Source organism: Podarcis liolepis (genome assembly GCF_965112155.1).
Source record: "Podarcis liolepis genome assembly, chromosome: 14".
Lineage (NCBI taxonomy): Eukaryota > Metazoa > Chordata > Lepidosauria > Squamata > Lacertidae > Podarcis > Podarcis liolepis.
Window position 1 is genome coordinate 19,134,470 of NC_139569.1, and position 23,394 is coordinate 19,157,863.

A 23,394-nucleotide genomic window follows, 5' to 3' on the forward strand; every position below is an offset into this window, starting at 1 on the left:
CTGCTATGTTACACAGCTGTAAAGCTGGGTCTCGTTATCTTGCTCTGGCCCTTGCTCTGGCCCCTTAAAGACATACACATGGAGTGGAACAATGATGAACCTTTACATTTAAAGAAACCATTCAACATTTCCCCTGCGGTTCATCATTGTGGAACAATAACATAAAGCATACTTTGTACATGTTTTTCATGTGTAACCTTTGGAAGTACTTCTTGTAAACTGCAACCTATAATGTTTGGTATGTTTAAGGTACATTACCACTCTCTTAAGAGCAGAGAAACATTGCATAGTGGGCTTTTCCACATTGTGATGCATCTTTTGACAAAAGCTTAACTGTTTCATATTTTACACTTGGTGAATAGCACAAATCATAATCTTCACCTGGAATTTGTTGAAAGACCCTAGCAACTAGTCTTGCCTTGTACCTTACAACTTCATTTTTGTCATTCATTTTAACTCTATAAACCCATTTTGAATCAATAAGTCTCATATCTGGGGTTTGTGGTACGAGAGACCAAGTGTTATGCTCTTTTAAAGAAGCTATCTCAGAGTTCATAGCTTTATACCAATTTACAGCTTGGTGCTTAGGTAAATTCTTAACATCATTGTAGCTTTTTGGCTCAAAAGCCACCTTATTGGCATACACAGTATTAAAATGTTCATCTGCGAAACGTTGTGGTTTCTGCCTCTTTCTATCTGAACGTCTCAGTCCGGAAGGAGAGTCAGACTCCTCAGACTTAATGGGACTCAGTGAACTACTAGTTTCAGGTTGTAAATTATCATTGTCAGACTGTAGAGGTGCCTGTAGGCTAAGCTCACGGTCAGAAAACTCAAGAGAATCTAACCTCCCCTCGGGTGCCTGTGACTTTAAATCAAACAAATTATCAGATTCAACAGGCTTTTTGTCTTTTTCTATTAATTCAGAATCACCATTTCCTCCTGCTGCTGCTTCCTCTTCTTCCTCAGTATCATTTATACCATCAGTATCTTGGAAAACAGCAACCCCATTCCAATTTACAGTTTGTATCATGCTTCTGGTAATATGAAATTTGCCAGTTGCTGGTATGTAAATTCTGTACGCCCCCTGCTCGTAGCCCATTAATTTTCCCTGAACACTACGTTCACCCAATTTCTGCTTAGCGGGGTAATGCATAATTACATCTGAACCCCAAATACGTAGGTATTTCAGATTAGGGCGTTTTTTTAAACAGCTTCTCATAGGGGGTGACATCTAAACCAGAATGATAACTGCGATTTCTAACATAACAAAAGGCATGGAGTGCTTCAGCCCAAAAGTCTTTGGGCAGATTAGCATCGTGCAGATAAGTTTTAACCCCTGCCTGCAAGTCACGCTGCACAACTTCAACAAGCCCATTTTGCCAGGGACTTCGGGGGCAAGATAACTCATGAGTAGTCCCCTGCGCTTCCAGGAATTTCTCAAAATCCTCAGAAACAAATTCCCCGCCCCGATCAGAAAACAGATTCTTAATAGGTTTGTTAAAGTGCGTTTTTACCCAGTTGCAAAAAACCTTGTACTTCTCAAATGCTTGGGACTTCTCAGCTATTGCATAAGTCCAACAATATCTACTATACTGGTCTATGAGAGTAAGCCAGTACTTAGAACCTCCTAATGATGGTGGGAGTGGCCCAACTAAATCACAATGTACACGCTCAAATGGCTCAGTTACTTTCCTATCTGAGCACCTACCCTTGCGTGCAACCTTAATCTTATTCTTGCAACAGGATAGACACTGCATAAAGAATTTACATGGTTTTAAGTTTAGGCCATTGACAATATTCTTTGTCTTAATTACATCAGCAAAATTCAGGTGTCCTAGAATTCTGTGCGCCATGTGGACACACCCAGAATGTGGCCTTACATTCCTCAACCCCTGGCTTAACTGTGCTGCTCTGCAATTTATAGGCGATTGGGAATAGGTGCGAAAATACAGTCTATATAAACCATCAGATTCCCGGGCATACAATAGACGTTTGTTCCCCTCAAAAAAACTCACACATTGACTTTAAGAAACGCACAGTTATCCCTTGATGAGCAAAGCACCTTACTGATAATAAATTGTCCACTGACGGGCAGTAAATGCAGTTCGCTATTGTAATGTTCAAAGAGTCAAGTTTAACGGTACCCCTGCCAAGTGACTGCAAGACTTGTGAATTGGCTAAATGTACATTACCAATTTCCTCTTCGAAAGAAATAAACAAGCTTCGATCATTGCAGACGTGCTGAGATGCTCCTGAGTCGATAACAAAAGACTTCCACTTGGCATCTTTAATTCTTTTACGATCTTTAGTCCGAGCGTGAAAAGCTCGCGGCTCGTTTCTGTCTCTACTATACGATGCTGGCTGCTGGGCTGACGACCGTGATTGACGAACAGAAACAGGCTTGGGAGTACTTTGCTTTCTTTTGGATCTGCAGTCCCTTGCAAAATGTCCTTGCTTATTGCAGAACCAACAACGCTTTGCAGCTTTAAATGCAGTTGTATCACCACAGGTTTGCATATGGTGTTCCTCATTCTTTCTGGAAACAGGAGTGCTTATGGCACAAGCCTCCCTTCTATCCAACTCGCCCATTAATCTTGCCGTTACCCCTTCCACAGTTAATTGTGCTGGTGGAACGGCAGATATCTGGCTAGCTATACCATCAAAGTCCTCATTAAGGGAACAAAGGATGATAAAAACATACTGAATATCAGGTACCTCCATGTCCCTTCGAATTAATTCACCGCGTATTGCCTCCAGACGTCTCAAGTGTGCTGCCAAATCTCCACCAGGCTGCAACTTCGTCTGGTACAACTGCTTGAAAAACGTCAATGCAGACGCTGACTCTTTTCTAACATGCACTGCTGCAAGACTGTCCCACATTTCTTTGGCAGTTTTCTTATTTCTTATATAGACTACTTGCTGGTCGCTGACTGCCAAAATAATTATCGCCCTGGCTTTTGCATCTCCTTTCGACCAAGCATTTGTTACAGGGTTAGGAGGGTCATCAGTTACATAGGTCCATACTTCTCTAGAGGTCAAAAGCGCCTCCACCCGAAAAGACCATAAACTATAGTTCTCATCTGTTAGCTGTGGGAAGACCAGAGCCTTCTCAGCTTCAGGAACCCGGTCAACCATTCTGGAACTCTTCCAGACCCACAAAAACTACGCTAACAGGAGAAGGAGTTTTCAAACCTTTCTCAGAGTCCAAAAATATGCAGTCATCCACTCAGCAGCTGGGCCCATAACCAAAGATGTTGGCTTTTTGCAGTATAGTGACGCTGCAGAGAGCTTGCTGGGGAGACCATGCATTAAAAAGGGAGGACTCAAAAATAACTTAAAGGTTTTAATAAGAAAAACAAAAACTCCATTAACACTAAATACATCAACAAACCAGACCCAACCACCAACCCATCCCCCAGGGTAATGGGAGAGCTAGATGCTGCTCCTTATATACTCTACCCAAATGCTGACACACCTTAATCAAATACAACTCAGCAGCACCTGCTATGTTACACAGCTGTAAAGCTGGGTCTCGTTATCTTGCTCTGGCCCTTGCTCTGGCCCCTTAAAGACATACACATGGAGTGGAACAATGATGAACCTTTACATTTAAAGAAACCATTCAACAGTTACAAGCAGCAGCACAGCTACTCCTATTCCTGCTCAGGTAATGTTTGGAGGGGATCATGAGGGATGGATCTGCTTCCTGTGAATTTTACCATGAGGGTTGGGTACGGCTATAATCCTCTTGCTGCTGCCACTATATGGTGCAGGATTGTAGCTCTTATGAAGCACAATGGAAGGAGGAAGAGAACACGACTGTAAAGATCGGAATGGTATAATCACATGCTATGCACAACAACTAAGCAGCAACTCAGACAGTAAGAGTAAAATTTATTCACAGATCAGTCAGTGCCTGTTAAATGCTGGTCATCAAATATAACTTTTTTCTGAGATCTCACTCTCCGCCCCATTGTTATGACCACAGATGTACTCAAATGCTGAAACTAAGCCCAGATTAAAACACCCCAGAACAGAGAATGGCAACCTAAACAGCCATCAACTCGCAACAACGATCTTGCTAAACCACGTCCAATCCTATTCTAGTTAGACACAGACCACCTTGGGTTTTCAAAAGCTCCAGATCTTCTGTTTAAAAAAATGATTTTGCTCCACCGTCACTCAAAATCAGCAGATCAAAAGGAAATTGCCACCACCTTTAGTTCTCACAAGCAGTAAACATAATGGTGGAAGTATGCTCTGAGCTGTACCACTTTAGCTTGTCTAGAAATGAATACCCCACCACACAGTACAGTTTCCTGCACGTTATAAAGCATGGCAGGAAAAAAGACTGGGTTAAAAGAGCCATCATCTCCCAACATCTGGTGCACGGAGGAGGAATCCTTTCAGCCCCTCAGTGTAGTCTGAAGTTGTACAGCCCAGCCATAGGCTTATTTTATGTTTATATAATACCCCCCATTACATAATTTCAAGGCAACTTCACAATTTTAGCAACAGAACATTAAAGGCAATAAAACATGCAACATTTAAAATCTTTTACTATCTGTGAGAACTAGGCTTAAGATGTGCATCAGAAAAGAAGGCTGTGAAGAAGAGGGGTTTACCCCAAAGCAGCCTCCCTTTGCTGAGCCTATCAGAAGTCACTTAAAGACACACACATCCCCCTCTGTGCATTAATGGGAAGGCTACATTTTGCACAACAGATGCAGAACAGCATCCACCAGCCTGTTAAAATGTGCACTTTTTTGGGTAACTGTTTTGCATGTTTCAGGAGTGGAAAAAATGGGACAGCTTTGCTACTGGGTGCAGCCATGCCTGGCGTTGGGATAACTTTTTATTCTGTAGGTTAAATACATGGCCGTGTGATTCATCTGCTAGCTGCTTCAGATTTATGCTCCTGCTGTCCATGCACAAGCCTTGCTTTACTTTATACCTGCATCGTGTGAAGACCTAATATTAACACAAGAATTTTCTGAGACAATTATGTGCTTTGTGCTTAGGTTTCCACGCAATACAGGTATGCAGCAAACCAAGGCCTATGCATGAACTCTATATGATGACGTGCATATCAGAAGTCAGATAAATGAAAAGGCTTCACCTCTTTCTTTCTCCCACCCTCAACCCCATTCTCCAAAAATCAGAGAAGGCCAAGCAAGACACAGTACGTGTTATTCAGTAACTCTCGGACTGCCTACATACGTTGCTAGATGGGCTTGGGAAACCCTCTTGCTCTGAATCCTGGAGTCACTTCACACCATCAGCTAGCCTGGGATAAACATTCCCAAGGTCATATCAAATGCTGGATTTCCATTCTCCAAAGTGGGCATGAGTTCTTGCACATCCCAGGATAAGCAATCCCTGTAAGTTGTGGTCTTTGGTTGCTGGAACTCACAGATTTTCCTGGCCAAGCCATGAGCACCCAAAGTCAAGACAGCAAGAAGTTTTATAACTTCACGCCTACGGTGAGAGGTGCTATCTCATTGTAAGTTGTTGTGAATAAAGCCACAAGTTCCCTGCTGGAAGAATCAAAGGCTAGGAGAGGCCCAGTGGTTGCTACTATGGAGGCACTTTCATTGAAAAAGTGTGTGTGTGTGTGTTGCTTTCTTTCTTAAACAATGGGCTTTGATAATGGAACCTCCTCCCCACCATTGCAGTGCCAGCTTAGGTATACATCAGGCCTCCATGCAGCTGGGCAGGACACAGAAGTCCTTGCATCCCCCAAACAGGTAACCTCCCAAGGATAAAACCCTCTAAGCACGGGTCTCCTGGCCACCTCCTGCCTCATCTTTCCTCCCATGTGGGCACAGGGAAGGGGACCAATGGAGAGGAACCTGGTTGCCAAAACAAACAGAATATCCAGCAAGAGACGCAGACACAAAATGCCTGCCTTGGAACTTCCAAGCTTGGAGAGAAACCTTTGCTTCCAGCTCTTCCAGCAGGATTTAGGTGCCATGGTCCTTCTTCAGCACAGCAGACCTGGCCTCCCTTCTCTGCAACGGCGCACCTGCTTTCCTAGGACAGCCGCTGGCAGCTCTCGCTGCAGATGACCTGTGCTGTCGAGCCATCTCTCTCTCTCTCGCACTCACTCATGCTTCCTCCTCAGGTAAAACACAGCTTCTGGGTGGAATGTTCACCCGACGTCAGAACCTCTGCAAAAACAATCGCACCCAGGAAACAAAAATGAGGCAGTAGCATGAGGACTTGTGCTGCATGGACTTTGGCCAGTTGTTCAAAGTGGTGGTGGCAGGGGCGATTTAATTCAAAAGTTGCTCTAGCTGCAAAAGTTTGCATCCAGAAAACTCAAGAGCCCTGCTGGATTGGAGCAAAGTTCCATCAGGTTCGGCGTCCCCTTTCTCCATAATACAAATTATAAACTGGTTGTGTCATGATTTTCCACCTTGTTAGGGCTACTGGACTGCCCCACCATCCTCAGTCTGCTCTCAGCCAGCCCCCACTTGCTTAACTCTTTACTGAAAACCAGTCTGGAGGGTGGTATTGCCTGGATGGGGACACAGCTAGGGATACCTCACTCTGTTCCTCATTGTTGGCTCTCTTTTCTTCGCCTTCCACCCAACCAGCCCCAACGGGTGCCAGCCACCACTGCCCGAGTAACCATCATTTTACAAGGGTGATGACACTGCTTTTGCTGGGGCTCGTGTCCGCTACCATTTTAAAGCAGGGTCGAAAACTTGGTTTTTTATACTGTGATGGCTCTCAATCAGGCATGAGTTGTGTAGAAAGACTGTCAGTGGGGAGCAACAACTAGGAATCCTGAGGATTTGGGGAGGGGGAGGAGAGTATAAACCAGTATAATGTTTGCCGCACAGATATGCCTTTACGCAACCCTGACCTTGGAGGACAGCGGACAGAGCGCTTGAAAGCAGAATGCCACTTTGCTACCAAGTGCTATCTCTTCTCAGACAGACATGCATCTCGTTCAACAGCGCTCCACTACGTACCTTCCTCCACTCCTAGGGCTATTTCTGGGGCGGCTTGCCCTTCTCTAGACTCTGCAGGCTCTCGAGATTAAGGTTGACAGAACTAAGAGCCTTCCCTGGGGACACAGAAAAAGCTATAATAAGCACAGGTGCCAAGGGATGGAGATGTTCTTCAATGCAGGGGAGAAGGGAAACAGCAAGCCCGTTATTTGACTTGGACTTTACACCCACCAACCGGTGCCAAACAAGGGGAACATGAGCATCTGATGATCTTCAAACCTTACCCATTTCCCCCCAGCACTGCTCCAGAAGAGCCGAGAGCTCAGGCAGACTGAGGACCTTCAAGGAGGACGGCCATCCTTCTGTGTCTAGGGTAAAGAAGCAGAATGGGCACAAAGCATCAGCATATTGTGGGTCAGCACCCATTGGCCCAAACATAGAGTGTGGGGGGGGGGAAGCAAACACTGGGGGGGAGGGGAGAGGAGTCAGGACAATGGATTGAACCAGGGACTGCCAACTTGAAGTGGTGGATTTGGCACTGAATAGTCTTCCAAATTTTTATGTCATGGTGTGGTTGAACACACACACACACACACAGAGAGAGAGAGAGAGAGAGAGAGAGAGAGAGAGAGAGAGAGAGTTTTTACATGTAAGGAAAAGCAGCAGTCAGTCTCCATACATTTTTCATATGAAATAGCTGAGACCTGGGGAAGGTGAAAGGGTGATGAAGGGCGACTGGGCTCAAAAATAAGCCTGTCCTCTGAAGCCACTTCCTTTTCTCTCTCACACACACACAGACACAAGGCTGGGGAACCTACAGCCCTACAGGTGTTGCTGGGTTGCAATGCTCATCATCCTTGACTGCTGGCCGTGCTGGATGGGACTGATGGAGTCCAGAGACACCTGGAGGGCCACCTGTTTCACATCCTGCACTAGAACTGCCCACTTACTGGGTCCCAGCTGCGCTTTCACTTCCAACAACCGGCCAGCCGGATGCTCTCGGTTCATTCGGGAAGACAGTTCTGCCTGACAGGCCCTACCAGAGAAACCAAAATACTGTCAGCAGGATTCTGTGAAAAGAAATAAAAACCACACAAAGTAGAGCACAAGAAAGCAGGATAGTGCAGTAGTCTCAAGTGCCACACAAATATCCTAGAGCAGTGGGGTAAACCTTGGTATGCCACTGCCATAAAAATGAGGCATCAGCACTGAGAACCTAAGACAGAACTAAAGAGGAGAGGAGAATTAGGACAAAGGGAATTTATCCCCCGAACATCTTCCTAACTCCTGGGTCATTTGCACACTACAGATGCTACTACCTGAAAAGGTGAATTCTGCTGCTTATACAGGTTGTGTAAAAAAGGCATACATGTTGGAGAATTCTGCCATTTATTGTTCCACCCAAATCATTTGGGTCTTCTTAGCTGCCAATGAGACGGCAGGAGCAGGAAGGGGATGAAGCCCCTCAGCAAGTAGGTATCCGATTTAGTCATCTCTGCTGTGGCAAATGTCCCACTCACTTTCTCTTTAGGCTTTTGGCAGGAATCCTTCTATACTCTTTAGATCAAGGTGTGTATACTCTGAGTTGCTGCTGACTTGTAGTGTAATTTTGCTGCTTGAAGCAGCATCCGTATACTGTCCTTTTCATGCTTTATTCTTCAGGTGAGCACTTCTTGGGGCATAATACTACATTCATAACAAACACATGTTATAACTCTATCAAAAGCTCCTAAGCCTCTTGGTGGTGTGTATAGGAATACATGTGAGTGCTGGATACACATGTGGGTTTGGGCACACAGCTTGAAACAATGCGACCCCTACAACTGCACCAGGCATTGCACCCACACACTTTGATGTAATCACAAACCCCAGGGGCTGGAAACTTGTGTTTATTTTGTAAAGTTTTTAAAAAATGAAAAACAAGATTCTTAACAAGTTGCACTGAAATCATATCCAGTGCTTTTCGCTGGCACTTTTTCAGAACCATGGATGCAACTCCCACATTAGGCAGCTAAGGCTGAGAACAAGAGGGAAGGATGAATTTCCAGACACGAAGCCACAAGCCTTTGGCAGTCATTGTCACTGAGTGCCTGGACTTTTCCCCAATTCAGAATCCTGCAGGTGGCACGCTGGCTTCACCTTGAGGAGATGAAGGAGCTTACAGAGAAGGGAGTGTATAGAAATGGCGAGAAAGTTTGACCTTTGTTGGAGGCACTCACTGCATCTGTTCTAGGAGGATTCCAGCATTCCTGGCGATGGCCTGCACCTCTCGGAGTTTGGCCTGAGCACTGCTCCAGACCACATCCCGCTCCATCAAGCAGCTCTCCACCACGGCACGCAGCTCCTGCTCCTGGGACACCTGACCCTTCAGCCCTTCTACCTCCTCGCACCTCTGGAAGGGAACACAGGGAAAGTTGCTAAGAGACAAGGGTACACATTTGTGAATTCCAAAAGAACTCCCACAAAACTCTGGCCAACAACTGTTCCTCTGCTTCACTTTACTATCAAACTGAGTTTGGGTTTGGGTTTGGGGGGTAGTACTAGCTTGCCAAAGGCTTTCCAATCGCACCAGGTTTCTGATCTCTCTCAATATATAATTTTTTATTGAGTTTTCATTTTTCTACATTTCAGATTAAACATTTTACAAACTTTAAAATATCCAGTGACTTCCTTCCATGGTTCACATTGTGTATCATGTTTTCCTGCATGTTCTACTATAACCATTCAAATCAATTTTCCACTTTTACATCAGTCAAATATTGTTTACTCTGTTGAATTTATCTTAATGCTGCCAGCATTTTCAGCTGTATACAATTATTTTCCATATATTCAATAAATATTTTCCACTTTTTAAAAATATATATGTTCTTCTTGCTCTCTTATTCTGTGTGTTAAACCCGCAAGTTCTGCATATTCTAACATCTTAAGCTGCCAATCCTCTTTACAAGGGACCTTGCTCACTTTCCATTTTGGGGCTAACAGAACACAGGCTGCTGTTGTTGCATACAGAAATAGACTGTTCTGGCACCTGGGAATTTCTGTCTGGGTTATTCCCAACGAAAGAGACTCTGTGTTTTTTTTTTGGGGGGGGGGAAGGTAAATTTAAACATTTTTTCCCCAACTCATTATAAATCATTTCCCAATATTCCTTCACTTTTCTACTTATCCACTGCATGAAAAAAATAAATTCCTCCCATCAAGTTTCAGATCTCTTAGCTGTGTGTCTAATGCTGTATCTTTCTCAAGCAACTTCAGACGAACAAGGACATCCTCCAAGATTAGGAAGGGACAAGGGCATTCCCCATGCAGAAGCAGGTGTGCTTGGCCAGAGGCAGAAGCTTCTCAATGGGCTTAAGAAGCCGGCTTCCTTACCTTATGGAGCTGAATGGCCAGTTCCTGCATTTCTGCTTCCAGGCGATCAGCATAGGCCAGCTCCAGGGCATCACTGGGAGGCCGGGCGCTGCTATGCCATCGAGCAATGGCAGAGGTCATCTTCCTCTTTGGTCCAAAGAGGCTACAGGGGAGAAAAAGCAGCAAAGGTTTAGCAGCAAAGGTACTGCCTCCCTTTTGCTACTCCCTTCCTTCACTGGGGAAGTCTGTAGGCAAAACAGAACCACCCTGATTTTCCTAGACATTCTGAGACCCAAAGAGAGATCAATGTGAGCAATAGATATTCACACATAATGGGAGCTTCAATTAGATCAGTGTTTACTATGCTTTCAAAAAACGCAAAGAAAACCATTCTGAAAACATACCGTATTTTTCGCTCTATAGGACGCACTTTTTCCAAAAATGAAGGGGAAATGTGTGTGCATCCTATGGAGCGAATGCAGGCTCCTTGGCTTCAGCGATAGCAACGGGAAGCCTCTGAAGCGGCTCCCTCTGCGCTCCAGAAGCTTCACGTTGCTTTCGCTGAAGCCTGGAGAGCGAGAGGGGTTGGTGCGCACCAATCCCTCTTGCTCTCCAGGCTTCAGGCAGCTATCCGCAAGCCTTCGGAGAGCGGCGCCAACTCAGACAGCTATCCGCAATTCTCAGGAAAACTGCAATTCTCAGGAAGCTAGCTTCAGTGCTTGTGCAGTATTGCCACACAACTGTGTACATTCTGCAAAAATATTGCAGATTATACACAACTGACAAGAGCAGCTGTCCAGGTTATGCAGTCTGCACAACACAGAGCAGAAAAAAAAACATTTCTGAGAGAGAGCATTAAAAATTCTTTGGGAGCTATTCCTATATTGAACTGAGAATAAATAATTGCACAGCAGCCTTGCCAGCTGGGACCCAGGATTCTGCTAACAATGACAGCAAAGTTCTCAGTATCTCTGGTTGGAAGGTACACGTTGTTCCTGGGGTCATTTCCTATGTTCCTGATTATGACAGCACTTCAAAGCTAAGCCTCCAGCTAGCCAGCAAAGAAAGGGACTCACGTGATGCCAATCTCTTTCAAGTCACTCTCTGTCAAGGTCAGGAAGATGCGAAGGTCGACGTCTTGCTCCTCAAACACTTGCAGGTACTTCAGGCAGCCAATCTGCTCAAGGAAGGTGGCCAGATCCTGCAGCCCAGGCAGCGCACAGAGGACAAAAAAGAGGGAGAAGTTCAGGACTCTTAAATGCTGAGAGACTCTAGCTGCATCACAGCATGTTGTAAGCCAGGACCTCTGCCCCTCTAGGCCTTTAGCACCACCTTGCCCTCTGCAATTTGACATGGCACCTAATACACAAGGACTGTCTCTGACACTAGCTCCTCTGTCCCTTGCCTTGCCCTGTCCAGCCCCAGACGGTTTTCTGACCACCATGCCATGGTTACCTGGGGCCCCGTGTAAGATGGTGCCTCTGTGTGAGAGGGGCTGAAGTGATGGCTGGACACCCGGGATCGGTAAGACCAGTGGCTGTCGCTGTTGCTGCAGCGATTCTTCGCCTTCATGTAGCTCTTGGGGTGCTTTCGAATGGAGAGCTTTGTTTCATGGTCTGAATCCTGGAAAATATAAAGTAGTGGCATGTTTTGAGAAGAAGGAACGCGACGCAGCTCCAAGTCTCAAAGGGATGCAAGGACATCATTATCCTTTTCTCCAGGGTGTGAAGCATCTGTACTCTTACATTCTTATGAAGCAGGAAGAATGGAAGTGAGAGAGGCTCCTCTTAGCAAAGCAGAGAAAGCAGAGGCAATGGGAGGAGAAATCCAACACCACGGAAGGACAAATGAATCCTCTTACTCCAGCTTCCCAAGATGCCTGAACAAAAGTCCCTTACCAGCCACCCACAGACAAGGCAGGGGTAGGGAATCTTTCTGAACCCAAGAGCCACATTTCCAAATGGGCAACCTCTTGAGGGCCACATGCCAGTGGTAGGCACTGCTAGAGCCAAGAAACAGATGTGAATTTAACTTTTGTACAGTTGGCTACAAACTCTTGTACAAACAAAGGAAGAGGCATTATCCTAGTTCAACGACACATTCCAGCCAGGCAAAAACAGAAGAAAACTTGAAGATGCGAAGCAGGCATGGTGAGGGGTGTGGTCTGGGGGAGACTCCAGAAAACCAGAAGAGAGAGGTTCCCTAATTTGAGGAGTCAAGGTTTCTTTCTATACACCAGGAGTGGGGAAACTTTGGTCCGCCAGGCTCTTCTAACTGTAATGATAGCAAAAGACTTACCTCGTTGCTTTCCAGAGAGCCCTCGCTGCTGACCCCCACAGCTTTGGCAAGACTTTCGCTGCTGCTGCTGGTCCTGATGGTGGCTAAGTTATTGGTGAAGAGGGAATTCTCTTCTGAAATAGGCAGAAGTGATGAAACAGTAAGTTTCACATTCAGGCCTCATAGATGCTTACTGATGGCAACTTCGTGGATTACCTATTCTAACGCAAAACATACACTACCGCAATAGAAAGTGATTACGTCAGGAAGTCCCCAGAGTTGGCCAGGCTCACCCAATAACAACAAGAACTTGGCTCACTCCTGTGAAATACTCTGCCAATATTCAGCAGGTGCCTTCTTTTTCAAACTTTAAAGGCCTGCTGAAAACTTGTTTTATTCCCTCAAGTTTATGCTGGCAATTAAGAGTACATCTTTCCATAATAGCTGATTTCTGATTCATTTATTTACATGGTTTTATTGTATGGTTTTATTTAGATAATTTTTTTTAAAAAATGAACAGCAGTATAAAATAAAAATCATGTTAAAGAAAGGTACCCCGGCTGCTGCTGCTTTCCACATCATGCTCATTGATGGGAGACGTGACATCTCTGTAGCGGAGATCTCCTCCTTCAAAGGCACTCCCATCATCATTAAAGGTAACGTAGCCTTCTGGAGGGACCTGCTCTGTGTGCAAAAGAGGGGCAGAGGGAGAGAGAGGTGAACAAATGAAAAAAGGAAAGGAAGAGATTTTACTTGTTGATAGGTTAAATGAAGAGGCTTATCTTTCCCTCCACCAACCAAGAGGTTCAGTACTGCCTCTTGCTTTTTCTTCTGCTGGAGCTCATCACGTTACAGCTCTATGGAGGTTTAGAGGCTTGCTTGGAAGTTTTATTTAAAATTAAGCGCTATACAAATTATGTTAAATAAATAAATATAGAATCCAGAGAGCAAGCAGCTGTGTTCCAAGTTCATCAGTATAGGAGCATAGGAAGGTGCCTAATACTGAGTCACATCATTGGTCCATCATGCTCAGTGTGGCCTACACTGATTGGCAGCAACCCTCCAGGGTTTGAGGGGACATTCCCAGCCCTACCTGGAGGCACCAGGGACTGAACCTGGAACCTTCCACATGCAAGGCTGATGCTCTACCAACCAAGCTACAGCACTTCACTGAAAATGGTGTTCAGGGTAGGAGGGTGATGAAGTAATCAGCCGCGGGACAAGAGGAAGCTACCCATTGAGACAGAGAGAGGAAGCAAGCCTGAACTCACCATAACGAGACGGGCTTTTCACTCCAATTCTGACCGCCGTGATCTTGGCCAGAGCATGGGGTCCTTCGTGAATACTGGGGCCTTTGGACTTGCGAGCAGGCCTCTGCCTCTGAGGGGCAGAGTAGGATTCATCCGAAGAGCTGAGATCTTCATACTTTCCTAAGTGTCAAAATGCATCAAGTCAGTTAAGTACATTATGTTGGTATGGGAAACTGTCGTGTGACGGGCCAATGGCCGTAATAAATATCAATTCAATTCAATTCAATTCATCAAGTCAGTGGATGCAGAGTGCATACAAATATTAAATTCCAAGGGCAGCATCCAACTAATTAGTTCTGCAGTGCCAAGGAACGTCTACTCCTTCTCCTTCTCCCTGCCCCATGTTCACTAAATCTGTCATGGGATTTCCCCACCGCTTTGCCACAACCCTCAGCCTTGGTCAATTGGTCCAGGTGGGAGTGGGAAGAACTGGTCTAGTGAAAAAATGGGAGTCAGTGACTAGAAATGCAGGCAGCAAGCAAGGTTTCTGCCTAAGCAAGCTGAAAGGTCCTTTCCATGCAAAACTATAAAGAGACGCGAGAGTCACCTGGACCCCTGCAGAAGACCTTGGGCACAGGGGCTGTGTGCAGGTCTAACAGCCCTACAATCTTCATGTGTCCATACTTCATGGCCAACATCCGTGCCGTCGCCCCAGTGCTATCGCGCACATCCACTCTCACACCCTGTTGGGAGGAAGCAGACATTATTAAATTTTGCTGACAGGAAAGGGGAGGGAGGCTTAAACAGATCCAAGGGGCTGTGTGGTTGAACCCAAGAGTGCACTTTCACATGCTGTGTCCCTGAAGAATCAACCAAAGGATTTGCACCACCAGCAAGGCTCTGCATATCCACCATCACCATTGCATTTGTGCTCTAGCCAATCTGGACTCCTTGGGGAGAAAGGGCAGGGCATAAATTCAGTAAATAATTTAGCTTTGAACATTAAACAGTTTTCAGGGCACAAAGTTAGAAATCTTTGCTTGCGTTTGTGCTATAAAAATGGCACCACTATGTGGTCAATGTATGAATTTCAGGCTTCAAGAGCTCCAGCTACTCTTTGGACAAGATATGGCTACAAGAAGCACCAGGCTCCATGCCAGCGAGTCGGACTCCTGATCCCTTTTGAAGCATGAGAGCAGAGGCAAGTGGGATCTATGACAAAATATTGCAGTGCATTCTCACTACTAAATCCAGGATGTCTGGTGTGTTTTGAAAGATGGACACACAAGCTCATCCTAATGATGGAAATTCAATGAACTATCTTCAGTCCTGCTTGAAGTTTACTTGCAGGCAGTTACAGAATGTGGAGTGTCCACTTTTGGACGGACGTGTAACAGGCTATAGCATCCTTCCCTCTTCCTTGGATGTCTCTAGTGCAGCATTCCATCAACTATTAAAGGAGAAGGTTTGGGAGAAATGAGGAAGGTGGGTGGGTGCGGGGAGTGTATGACTTCCTAACCCAACACTGAACAAATGAACCCAGCCTATTAAAAACTAGTTTGATAGGCTTAGAAATCAAACACTTGAAAAAGCCTTCATGACAATGAAATTTCAAAAAAAATGGGTAGACAAGCGTGTAGGCATGAGAACCACATAAAAATCCAAAGGTCTACACATGCTCCATATAAAGAAGCCTTTGCTGAAAAGACTTTTGTGTGCTGCAGCTGTTGGGGAGATATGTACAAAAAAGGCTTTATCCTGTACGTTTCACAGCTTTCAAATCCCTTTGGGGGAAGGAAAGAAATGTGATAGATGCAAGCCTTCCCTTTCAACCATCTTCACCCCACTTTTATCAACAGAAGAAAGGCCTACATGAACACCCTTGTTTGACTGACCTGACATATTCCCTCCCTCTAATAAGACATGTACGGGATGACTATGAAGAAGGTCTAGATGTGATGCTGAAGCAAAGAGCTGGCATTTCAAGAGGCTGCTACAGAAAGTGCTATTCATGCTGAATGTGAATTAACTGCACAGAGTGATTCAGAGACTGGTTTCAAAAGCATGCTATCTCTCAAGAGTAGGAATGAAGTGGACAATGTTTCTAATTAAGGCTTCCTAAAAGAAATGTTATGCATGAAGGCGGATCAACGGGAGCATCCAGCACGGATCTAGGCGTGGGAACATGCTGAAGAAGCTGCATGGATGTGAAGCTTCTCTGATTTCCCCTCCTGTGGCAATAATCAAGAGCAATCATTGAAAGAAATAGCCTCAAATCAAGATTTAGCTTTCTTGATATAGTGGCTTTTCAAATTGGCGGTATTTCTGCATAATGGGAAGCACAATTGGTTGCGGGGAAGGTGCCTTGGACCACCTGAGAAATGAACGCTCACTTACATGATTGAGAAGATACTGGACAATGATCTCATGGCCAGATGCAGCTGCTTCCATCAGAGGAGTATATCCATAAAGGGGCTCCCTGGACAACAGAAATATATAGCCCATGAAAGGCTCAAGTCAGAAAATGGGGCAGTCATCAGCGCAACGGGGGCATGCTAGTCATCCACAGCTAGAGGAAGCAGGGAGAAAAGTACCAAGAGGAGGCAACCCTAGAGGCATAGATCTTGGGACTCCTTAGTTTTCACACCACATTCCAGGTTGAATAAATAAAGCGACCTTACACAGAATCAGACCACCAGTCCACTGAGCCTAGTAATACTGACCCTGAGCAGTGCTCTTCAAGGGGTTGGGGTTGGCCTTTGCCAATGGCTCTGCTGCCCTCCAGCTAAGGGGCTGAACCTGGGATCTTCCACCTGCAGAGCAGGTTCCATACAACTGAGCCATGGCTCCACCTGTTGGCTGTGTCAGGCTTGTCCTTGAATTCTGCTCTATGTATTTTAAGCTCTATGTCAGGGATGGTGAGCCAGTGGCCCCCCAGGTGATGTTGGACTGCAAATCCCATCATCCCTGAATGCTAGCCTTGCTGGCTGGCCCTGATGGGAGTTTGAAGGGCCACAGGTTCCCCATCTCTGCTGAAAGCTATGGGCTACCAACTGAAGCCCCTGGCCCAATCCAATACCTTGAGAAGCCTTGCCACCCCTCATTTTCTTCTCAAATTGACAGGAAACTTAGGCTGAGTTAATGGTGAGCGGCAAATGTGCCCCCAAGTTGTACCACCTCAAATTGCAGGTGGAGTCTCACATGCTTGAATACATTTCCATTCAAGAAAATGTCTTCCACACAAAATACTAGTGTGTTGGGAAGATGAGTTCTAGCTTGGTTTTCTCTCCAATATGCTAGGCCAGGAGCGCCTTAGCTAACATTAAAAACAAAAAACAATCCTTTTGTATATGGAATGTGCTCTCTTGAAACATCAGCTGAAGAGAAAAACTGGGAATGATGCCAATGAAGTCTGATGGTTTGTCTTCAAAACTAAATTACCAGTTACTGTGTCAGAAGTATGAACTTTTCCTGCTGGAGTTTTCACCCAATATGCTCCATGGAAGGAAATGGTTCTTTCTGGCAAAACAAACAAGCTGGTGGCACTCTGGATTCTGAGACTGTTCCAGGAATAGGGACCAAACCCACCTCAGAAAACACATTTTTGGTTATTAAGATGGAAGGAATACTGTGTAGAGAAAGCAACATGAGATTCATGTCCTAAGAGGAGAAGAAAGAGTCCACCGAGAGCTTTTTTTAGTAGTCAGGGGATGGCATTAAAGCCAGAGGAGAAGGTTTGAAAATGAGCCATCAAGGCAATAGGCAAGATAAAGAAGAGAAGAATCTCAAAAGAATGAATTGAGAGGTAAGATTTGATAAGGAAAGAGTAAAGAGAAACAAGTACCCTTTTTTGTAGAAGTGAAAAGGAAAGAATGGAACCCCAGCAACAGCATAGCATGCACAGATTCAGTCTTGCCACCACGTCATCTCACTAGTCCCTGTGCAAGTTTGTGAAAATCTGCCCCTTGCAATATGTTCCCCACTTCTGCCCATCCCCACAACTAAAAGTTGTTTGTACTTTTACCCTCTACCAGAAGAAATAGCTATCACAAGCAAAACTGGTGGGATGTAAGATTTTAGATAAATATGCTTACTCTTGTTACTAATTATTTTTAAGGGAGCAGTCAAGAAAGTCTGCTCCATTTCTCTTACATCAAAAAGAATGGAAAATTAATCATCTGCCTAGAAAGTCTGAAGGCAAGCAGATCCGACTCGTCACAGTTAGCCAGCCTAGGCCAAAATCTGAGTGAGATTTTATCTGAAGCATTTTTAACCAATGTATTGCTTTAGGCGTAATGCCTCCTACCAATGCATTTACCCCCCTTCAATTCTTGCACTGTGCTGGTTTTTTTGCCCTACATTCAAAGCAGGCAAAGTTTAGTTCAATTTATCCAAGTCAGGAGTTGTCAGCTTTTTTGACAAATGCTTTGCTGATCAACCCCAAAGTACTGTTTCAGTGCCCACCTACAATGAAGCTTCTGTACCAGGGATGACTGGATGCGTGTTACCTTTAGTCTACTGAGCCAGGGAGGTGACAGGAATGTGGAAGAGGAAGGCAGGTCAAACCTAATCTGTGTGCCATATCCAGACCCAGAGGCCTTCCAGCCTTCCAATGTTACAAACATTGGTGATCTGTATTATTTTATCGTGTTTTTAATATTTTGTTGGGAGCCTCTCTGCCAGAGTGGCTCTGACAGATGGGCGGGGTATGAATGAATGAATGAATGAATGAATAAATAAATAAATAAATAAATAAAGTATGTATGTATGTGTGTATGTATAATGTAAAGGTAAAGGGACTCGCTTTATTGGCTAAGGGAGCCGGCATACAGCTTCCGGGTCATGTGGCCAGCATGACTAAGCCACTTTTGGCCGTTTACCTTCCCGCCAGAGCGGTACCTATTTATCTACTTGCACTTTGAGGTGCTTTCGAACTGCTAGGTTGGCAGAAGCAGGGACCGAGCAACGGGAGCTCACCCCGTCACGGGGATTTGAACCGCCGACCTTCCAATCGGCAAGTCTTAGGCTCTGTGGTTTAATCCACAGCGCCACCCGCATCCCTCCATGTATAATGTATGTATGTATAAATAAATAAATAAAATAATAATGTCATATGCACATAAGAATAGGCTGCTGGATCAGGCCAGTGGCCCATCTCATCCAGTATTATCTTCTCACAGTGGCCAACCAGATGCCTATGAGAAGCTCACGAGCAGGAGCTGAGAACAATAAGTTTCCCCTCTTGAGGTTTCCAGCCACTGGTACTCAGAAGCATACTGGAGATGTCAGTCACATACGGGCACTCATGGCTTAACTACTCACAATCTAGATGCAAGAGTACAGCAGTGTGACTTCCTATGTTTTCCCCTCTTTTGCATCTGTCATGAAAGTATTTTTTCTATGAAAGCTAAGCTACTTCTTCCCCTTAAAATACCGCCAGATATCTGAAACAAACAAACAAACAAACAAAAAAGCAGGCCTTTCACAGGCCCATTTCTCTCTTACCTGCAGTTCGCATTTGCTCCATTATCCAATAAGAACTTGACCATTTGCTGATGGCCAGCACTGGTGCAGTGGAAGAGGGCAGTCCAGCCATGGATGTCCTTCATCTCCAACTCGGCACCTTGCTTCAAAGAAATGCAGAGGGGCTGTTAAGGTAGGGCACCTACTGCCTGTGACACTGAAGCCAGGGTGCATTTCTGTACAAACAAGGACTCGCAATAATGAACAGAGGGGGAGATCGCTTATTTCAGGCAGAAATTTACAACCATGTTACTTTTAGTTTCTTATTTCTATACCACTTTTCTATTATGCTAAAAACATAACCAGGGGAAAAGAGCAGCAACCCAGAGAAGGCTCTTCTCACAGCAATTTAATAGCAAACCACTTACAGTCGCAGTGCTCCCATTTTATTCTGGGTTATTGCATCAATTTTATTCACTGTCTGATTGAATGCATTCAGAAAAATCATTCGAACAGGATCCTGCCCCTGCCCAATTCAGTGTGTGGGGTGAGTGGCAGGTGTGGAGGAGTGACTGGAAACAGCTCTAGCTCTCACACTCCACCAGATCTGACACGGCTGTGCCAGGGAGGGTGAGACTCGGCTGCCAGAGTCAAGTGGCTTTTAAATTAATACCATCACAACCTCAGAGGCAGCAGAGAAAACCTAGATAGGAATAACTTAATATGCAACCTGATAAAACAGAGGACTATTTGTAAAGTAAGGGCACAGCCCTGGACATTGGAAATACCCGAGGTGGAGGGGAATGGGTATATAAAACATATCACAGTAATGAAAACTTTACCACTGAACCTCGCAGGAGCCTTAATGGTGAGAAGGCACTCTAATCACCGCTGACTACGAAGCAACAGCCTGTAACTTTGAGCAGACGTGAGATTTTGAAGGATCCTATAATGCTGCTGCACCCTACGGGAGTTATGAAAGAGGACAGCAGGCTTTATCTCACAGCCACTCATAGTGTCTGAGATTGCCACCCTTCTACTTAGTCCCACAGAACTTAATGGGAGCCACTGACAACCACCCCTGAACAGCCCTGTTTGCACTTTTGGTTCCACTTCTTAGTCATGCGCGATATCTTTAGACTGCACAGTTGGTGCCTTTCACAGCTATTGCCAAGTACACCCACCTGAAGGAGGAAGGCAGCAACGCTCTCATTTCCACAGCTAGAAGCCAGCATCAGCGGAGTCTGCCCTTCTGGTGTTGGTACATTCACATTCACGCCAGCCTCTAGCAGTATGCGCACAATGGTGTCATGACCGATGTAAGATGCATACATTAGCGGGGTCCAGCCACCGCAATTCCGCTGATTCAGGTCTACCTCCCCACTGAAAGGCATGAATCAGATTAGTGTTCCATGGGTAGCTTATCACAGGCAAGTTACATAGTTTTTGAAGGTTTTTCCTAACCTGGCCCGTTTCACTCAAGGAAACAAACAACTTTAGAAGTCTTGCCAATATTCCTGGTAGCAATGTGTGCCCCCACTTTGCCAGCAGCAAGTGAAAAGGTTGACAGTAGCATTATTCTAAGCATTTTGGTCACACCATTTGCATGCCTTCCCCTAAAGAATCCTGGGAACTTTGCTTTAAGGGTGATGGGAATTATAGCTTTGTGAGGGGGGCTGAACTACAGTTCCCAGGATTCTTGGGGGAAGTTGTGACTGTTAAAATGGAATAAATGTGCTTTAACTGTAGGGCGTGTATATAATCAACTACTACCTTGTTTCAATGTTTTCTGGTAGCCTTTAGCCACCTTCATGTTTCACAAAATTATTTTGAATTGCACACATAGTGACAAAAGCCTGGTGTGTATGTACAACAGAATGAGGTGGTAGAATGGACTCTTTTTTTAGGCTGAAGGTGGGGTGGGATTTTGGAATAATCCCCTATGGATAAAAATCACATGGTGAACTAAAAAGTAGCTCATTGCGGGGGAAATGTCATAATTCAGACTGCTCCCTGCTGTGCTCATATTCTGCAGAGAAGGGCTGTAGCAGAATGCCTCAGCTCCCATTTCTGGCATCTCCGGGCAGGGCTGGAGAAATAGAGCTGAGTGTCATCAGCATACTGCTGACAACAGACTCCGAATCTCCGGATAACCCCAGCCAGTGGTTTCATGCAGAAGTTAAGAGATAGGATTGAGCCCTGCAGAACCCCACACTGAAGGTTCCACGGGGCTGAAAAGCATTCCCCAAGCAACAAACTCTGGGGATGACCATCTAAGTAGGACTGGAACTATTGAAAAGTGGTGCCACCCACCCACCCCTAGTTCAAACAGTCACTCCAGAAGGATACCATTGTCAATGGTATTGAAAGCCTCTGAGAGGTCGAGAGGAATTAACATGGACATGTTTTCCTTGTCTCTCTCTTGACAGATGTCATCATACAGGACAACCAAAGCAGTTTCTGTGCCAAAACCGGGCCTAAAACCTGGTTGAAATGAATCCAGAAAATCAGTTTCTTCCAAAAGCGTCTGGATCTGGTCTGCAACCACTCACTCCAGAACCTTGCTCAGAAAAGGGAGATTAGCAACTGGCTGGTAGTTAGGTTTTCTGAATCCAGGGACAGTTTCTTAAGGAGCGGCTTGTTTCCTGTTTCCTTCAAACAGGTAAGGACCATCCCTTCTCATAAAGAGGCATTGATCTCCTCCCTGGCCCAGCCAGTTGTTCCCTCCCTGCTGGTTTTTATCAGCCAAGAGGGGCAAGGGTCTAGAGTACAAGTGGTCGTCCTGACTGATCCGAGCACCTTGTCCACATCATCAGGCCTCACCAACTGAAACTCATTCAACACAATAGGACTAGACTGTGATCTGCACACCCCATGAGATTCATCTGCTATAACAGCAAAGTCTTGGTGAATGCAAGCAATCTTATCCTCAAAATGCTTTGCAAACAAGTCACAGGGAGCTACTGTTGGTTCTATCACCTCCTTTGGGCCAGCCTGTAAAAGGCTCCGTACAACCCAGAAAAGCTCTACTAGATGATGTAATGAGGCTGCAATGGAGGCAGCAAAGTATGCCTTGTTTGAGGCCTTCACTGCCACTAGGTAGGCTCGATAATGAGCCCTTACCAGTGTTTGGTTGCATTCATTTGGATCTTTCCTCCACTTGCGTTCAAGTAGTCTCCCAGCTTGTTTCCTTGCCCTAACCTCTGGAGTATACCAGGGGGACAAACGGGCATCACAAAATGGGAGAGGGCACTCAGGGGTGACTGTGTCAATAGCCCAAGCCATTTGGGTGTTCCAGGGGTCGGCCAGGGCTTCGACAGGGGTGCCAGTCATATCAGCCGGAAAACCTCCCAGAGCTGTTTGGAATCCCACTGGATCCATCAGCCTCCAAGGGCAGACCTTCTTAATAGGTCCCCCACCTCTGCAAAGGGGGAAAGCTGCTGACAGTTTAAATCTCAACAGGAAGTGATCTGACCATGACAAAGGACTGATATCAATGCCCCCCACCTTCAAATCACTCTCTTCCTGCCCAGTCAAGAAAACAAGGTCCAGAGTTTTGCCTGCCATGTGCTTTGAGCCGGTGACATGTTGCGACAGCCCCATGGTTGTCATTGCGACCATGAAGTCCTGAGCCACCCCAGAGCCAGCTGCCTTGGCATGGATGTTGAAGTCTCCCAGAACCAGCAGTCTGGGAGTCCTCAACACTGTCTCTGAGACCAGCTCTGTCATCTCAGGCAGGGAGACTGCTGGGCAGTGAGGCGGGCGGTAAAGTAGCAGAATCCCTAATCTGTCCTGATTGCCCAGTGCCAGGAACACAGTATTATTCCCTCCCAAACCTCTCCTCCTTACCGTTGAATATTCTCCTTTACCACCTCATACTGGCCAATTGAGGCTGCTGTGTGAAGGTCCAGTGGAACATCTAACTCTTGGCGACAGACCATCGGAGCTGCGCCATGCCACATGGATAGGCTGAGATTCAGCAGATCCGACTCGCTGGCTTCATCACTCAGCTCTGACATTGTGTCTTGGTGGGCTGAAAGACAAGCACCATCAGTTCTTTACTTTCACTACCTTGCTAAAAGGATTTCTAATCA

The 23,394-nt window shown here is 45.5% G+C and overlaps 1 protein-coding gene across 6 annotated transcripts in view; it reads right to left on the minus strand.

Annotated features, from left to right (window-relative positions):
* The window catches only part of ANKS3 (ankyrin repeat and sterile alpha motif domain containing 3), a 33,318-nt gene that overhangs the window by 7,989 nt on the left and 1,935 nt on the right, over positions 1-23,394 (minus strand). For 2 of the 6 annotated variants that reach the window (XM_083473668.1, XM_083473669.1), the window contains exons 2-17: positions 23,150-23,333; positions 20,485-20,683; positions 19,343-19,464; positions 16,235-16,316; positions 14,445-14,580; positions 13,859-14,017; positions 13,143-13,271; positions 12,609-12,721; positions 11,766-11,933; positions 11,387-11,511; positions 10,332-10,473; positions 9,179-9,351; positions 7,910-7,995; positions 7,244-7,327; positions 6,981-7,075; positions 3,875-6,170 (exon numbers count right to left, since the gene is read on the minus strand). In XM_083473668.1, coding sequence (XP_083329794.1) covers positions 6,999-7,075; positions 7,244-7,327; positions 7,910-7,995; positions 9,179-9,351; positions 10,332-10,473; positions 11,387-11,511; positions 11,766-11,933; positions 12,609-12,721; positions 13,143-13,271; positions 13,859-14,017; positions 14,445-14,580; positions 16,235-16,316; positions 19,343-19,464; positions 20,485-20,683; positions 23,150-23,319 — 1,965 coding nt within the window. In that variant the 5' untranslated portion in view covers positions 23,320-23,333 and the 3' untranslated portion in view covers positions 3,875-6,170; positions 6,981-6,998. Of the gene's footprint in view, positions 1-3,874; positions 6,171-6,980; positions 7,076-7,243; positions 7,328-7,909; positions 8,030-9,178; positions 9,352-10,331; positions 10,474-11,386; positions 11,512-11,765; positions 11,934-12,608; positions 12,722-13,142; positions 13,272-13,858; positions 14,018-14,444; positions 14,581-16,234; positions 16,317-19,342; positions 19,465-20,484; positions 20,684-23,149; positions 23,334-23,394 lie in introns of those variants that run through there. The other 4 variants (XR_014518834.1, XM_083473670.1, XR_014518835.1 and 1 more) reach the window with 3 other exon arrangements.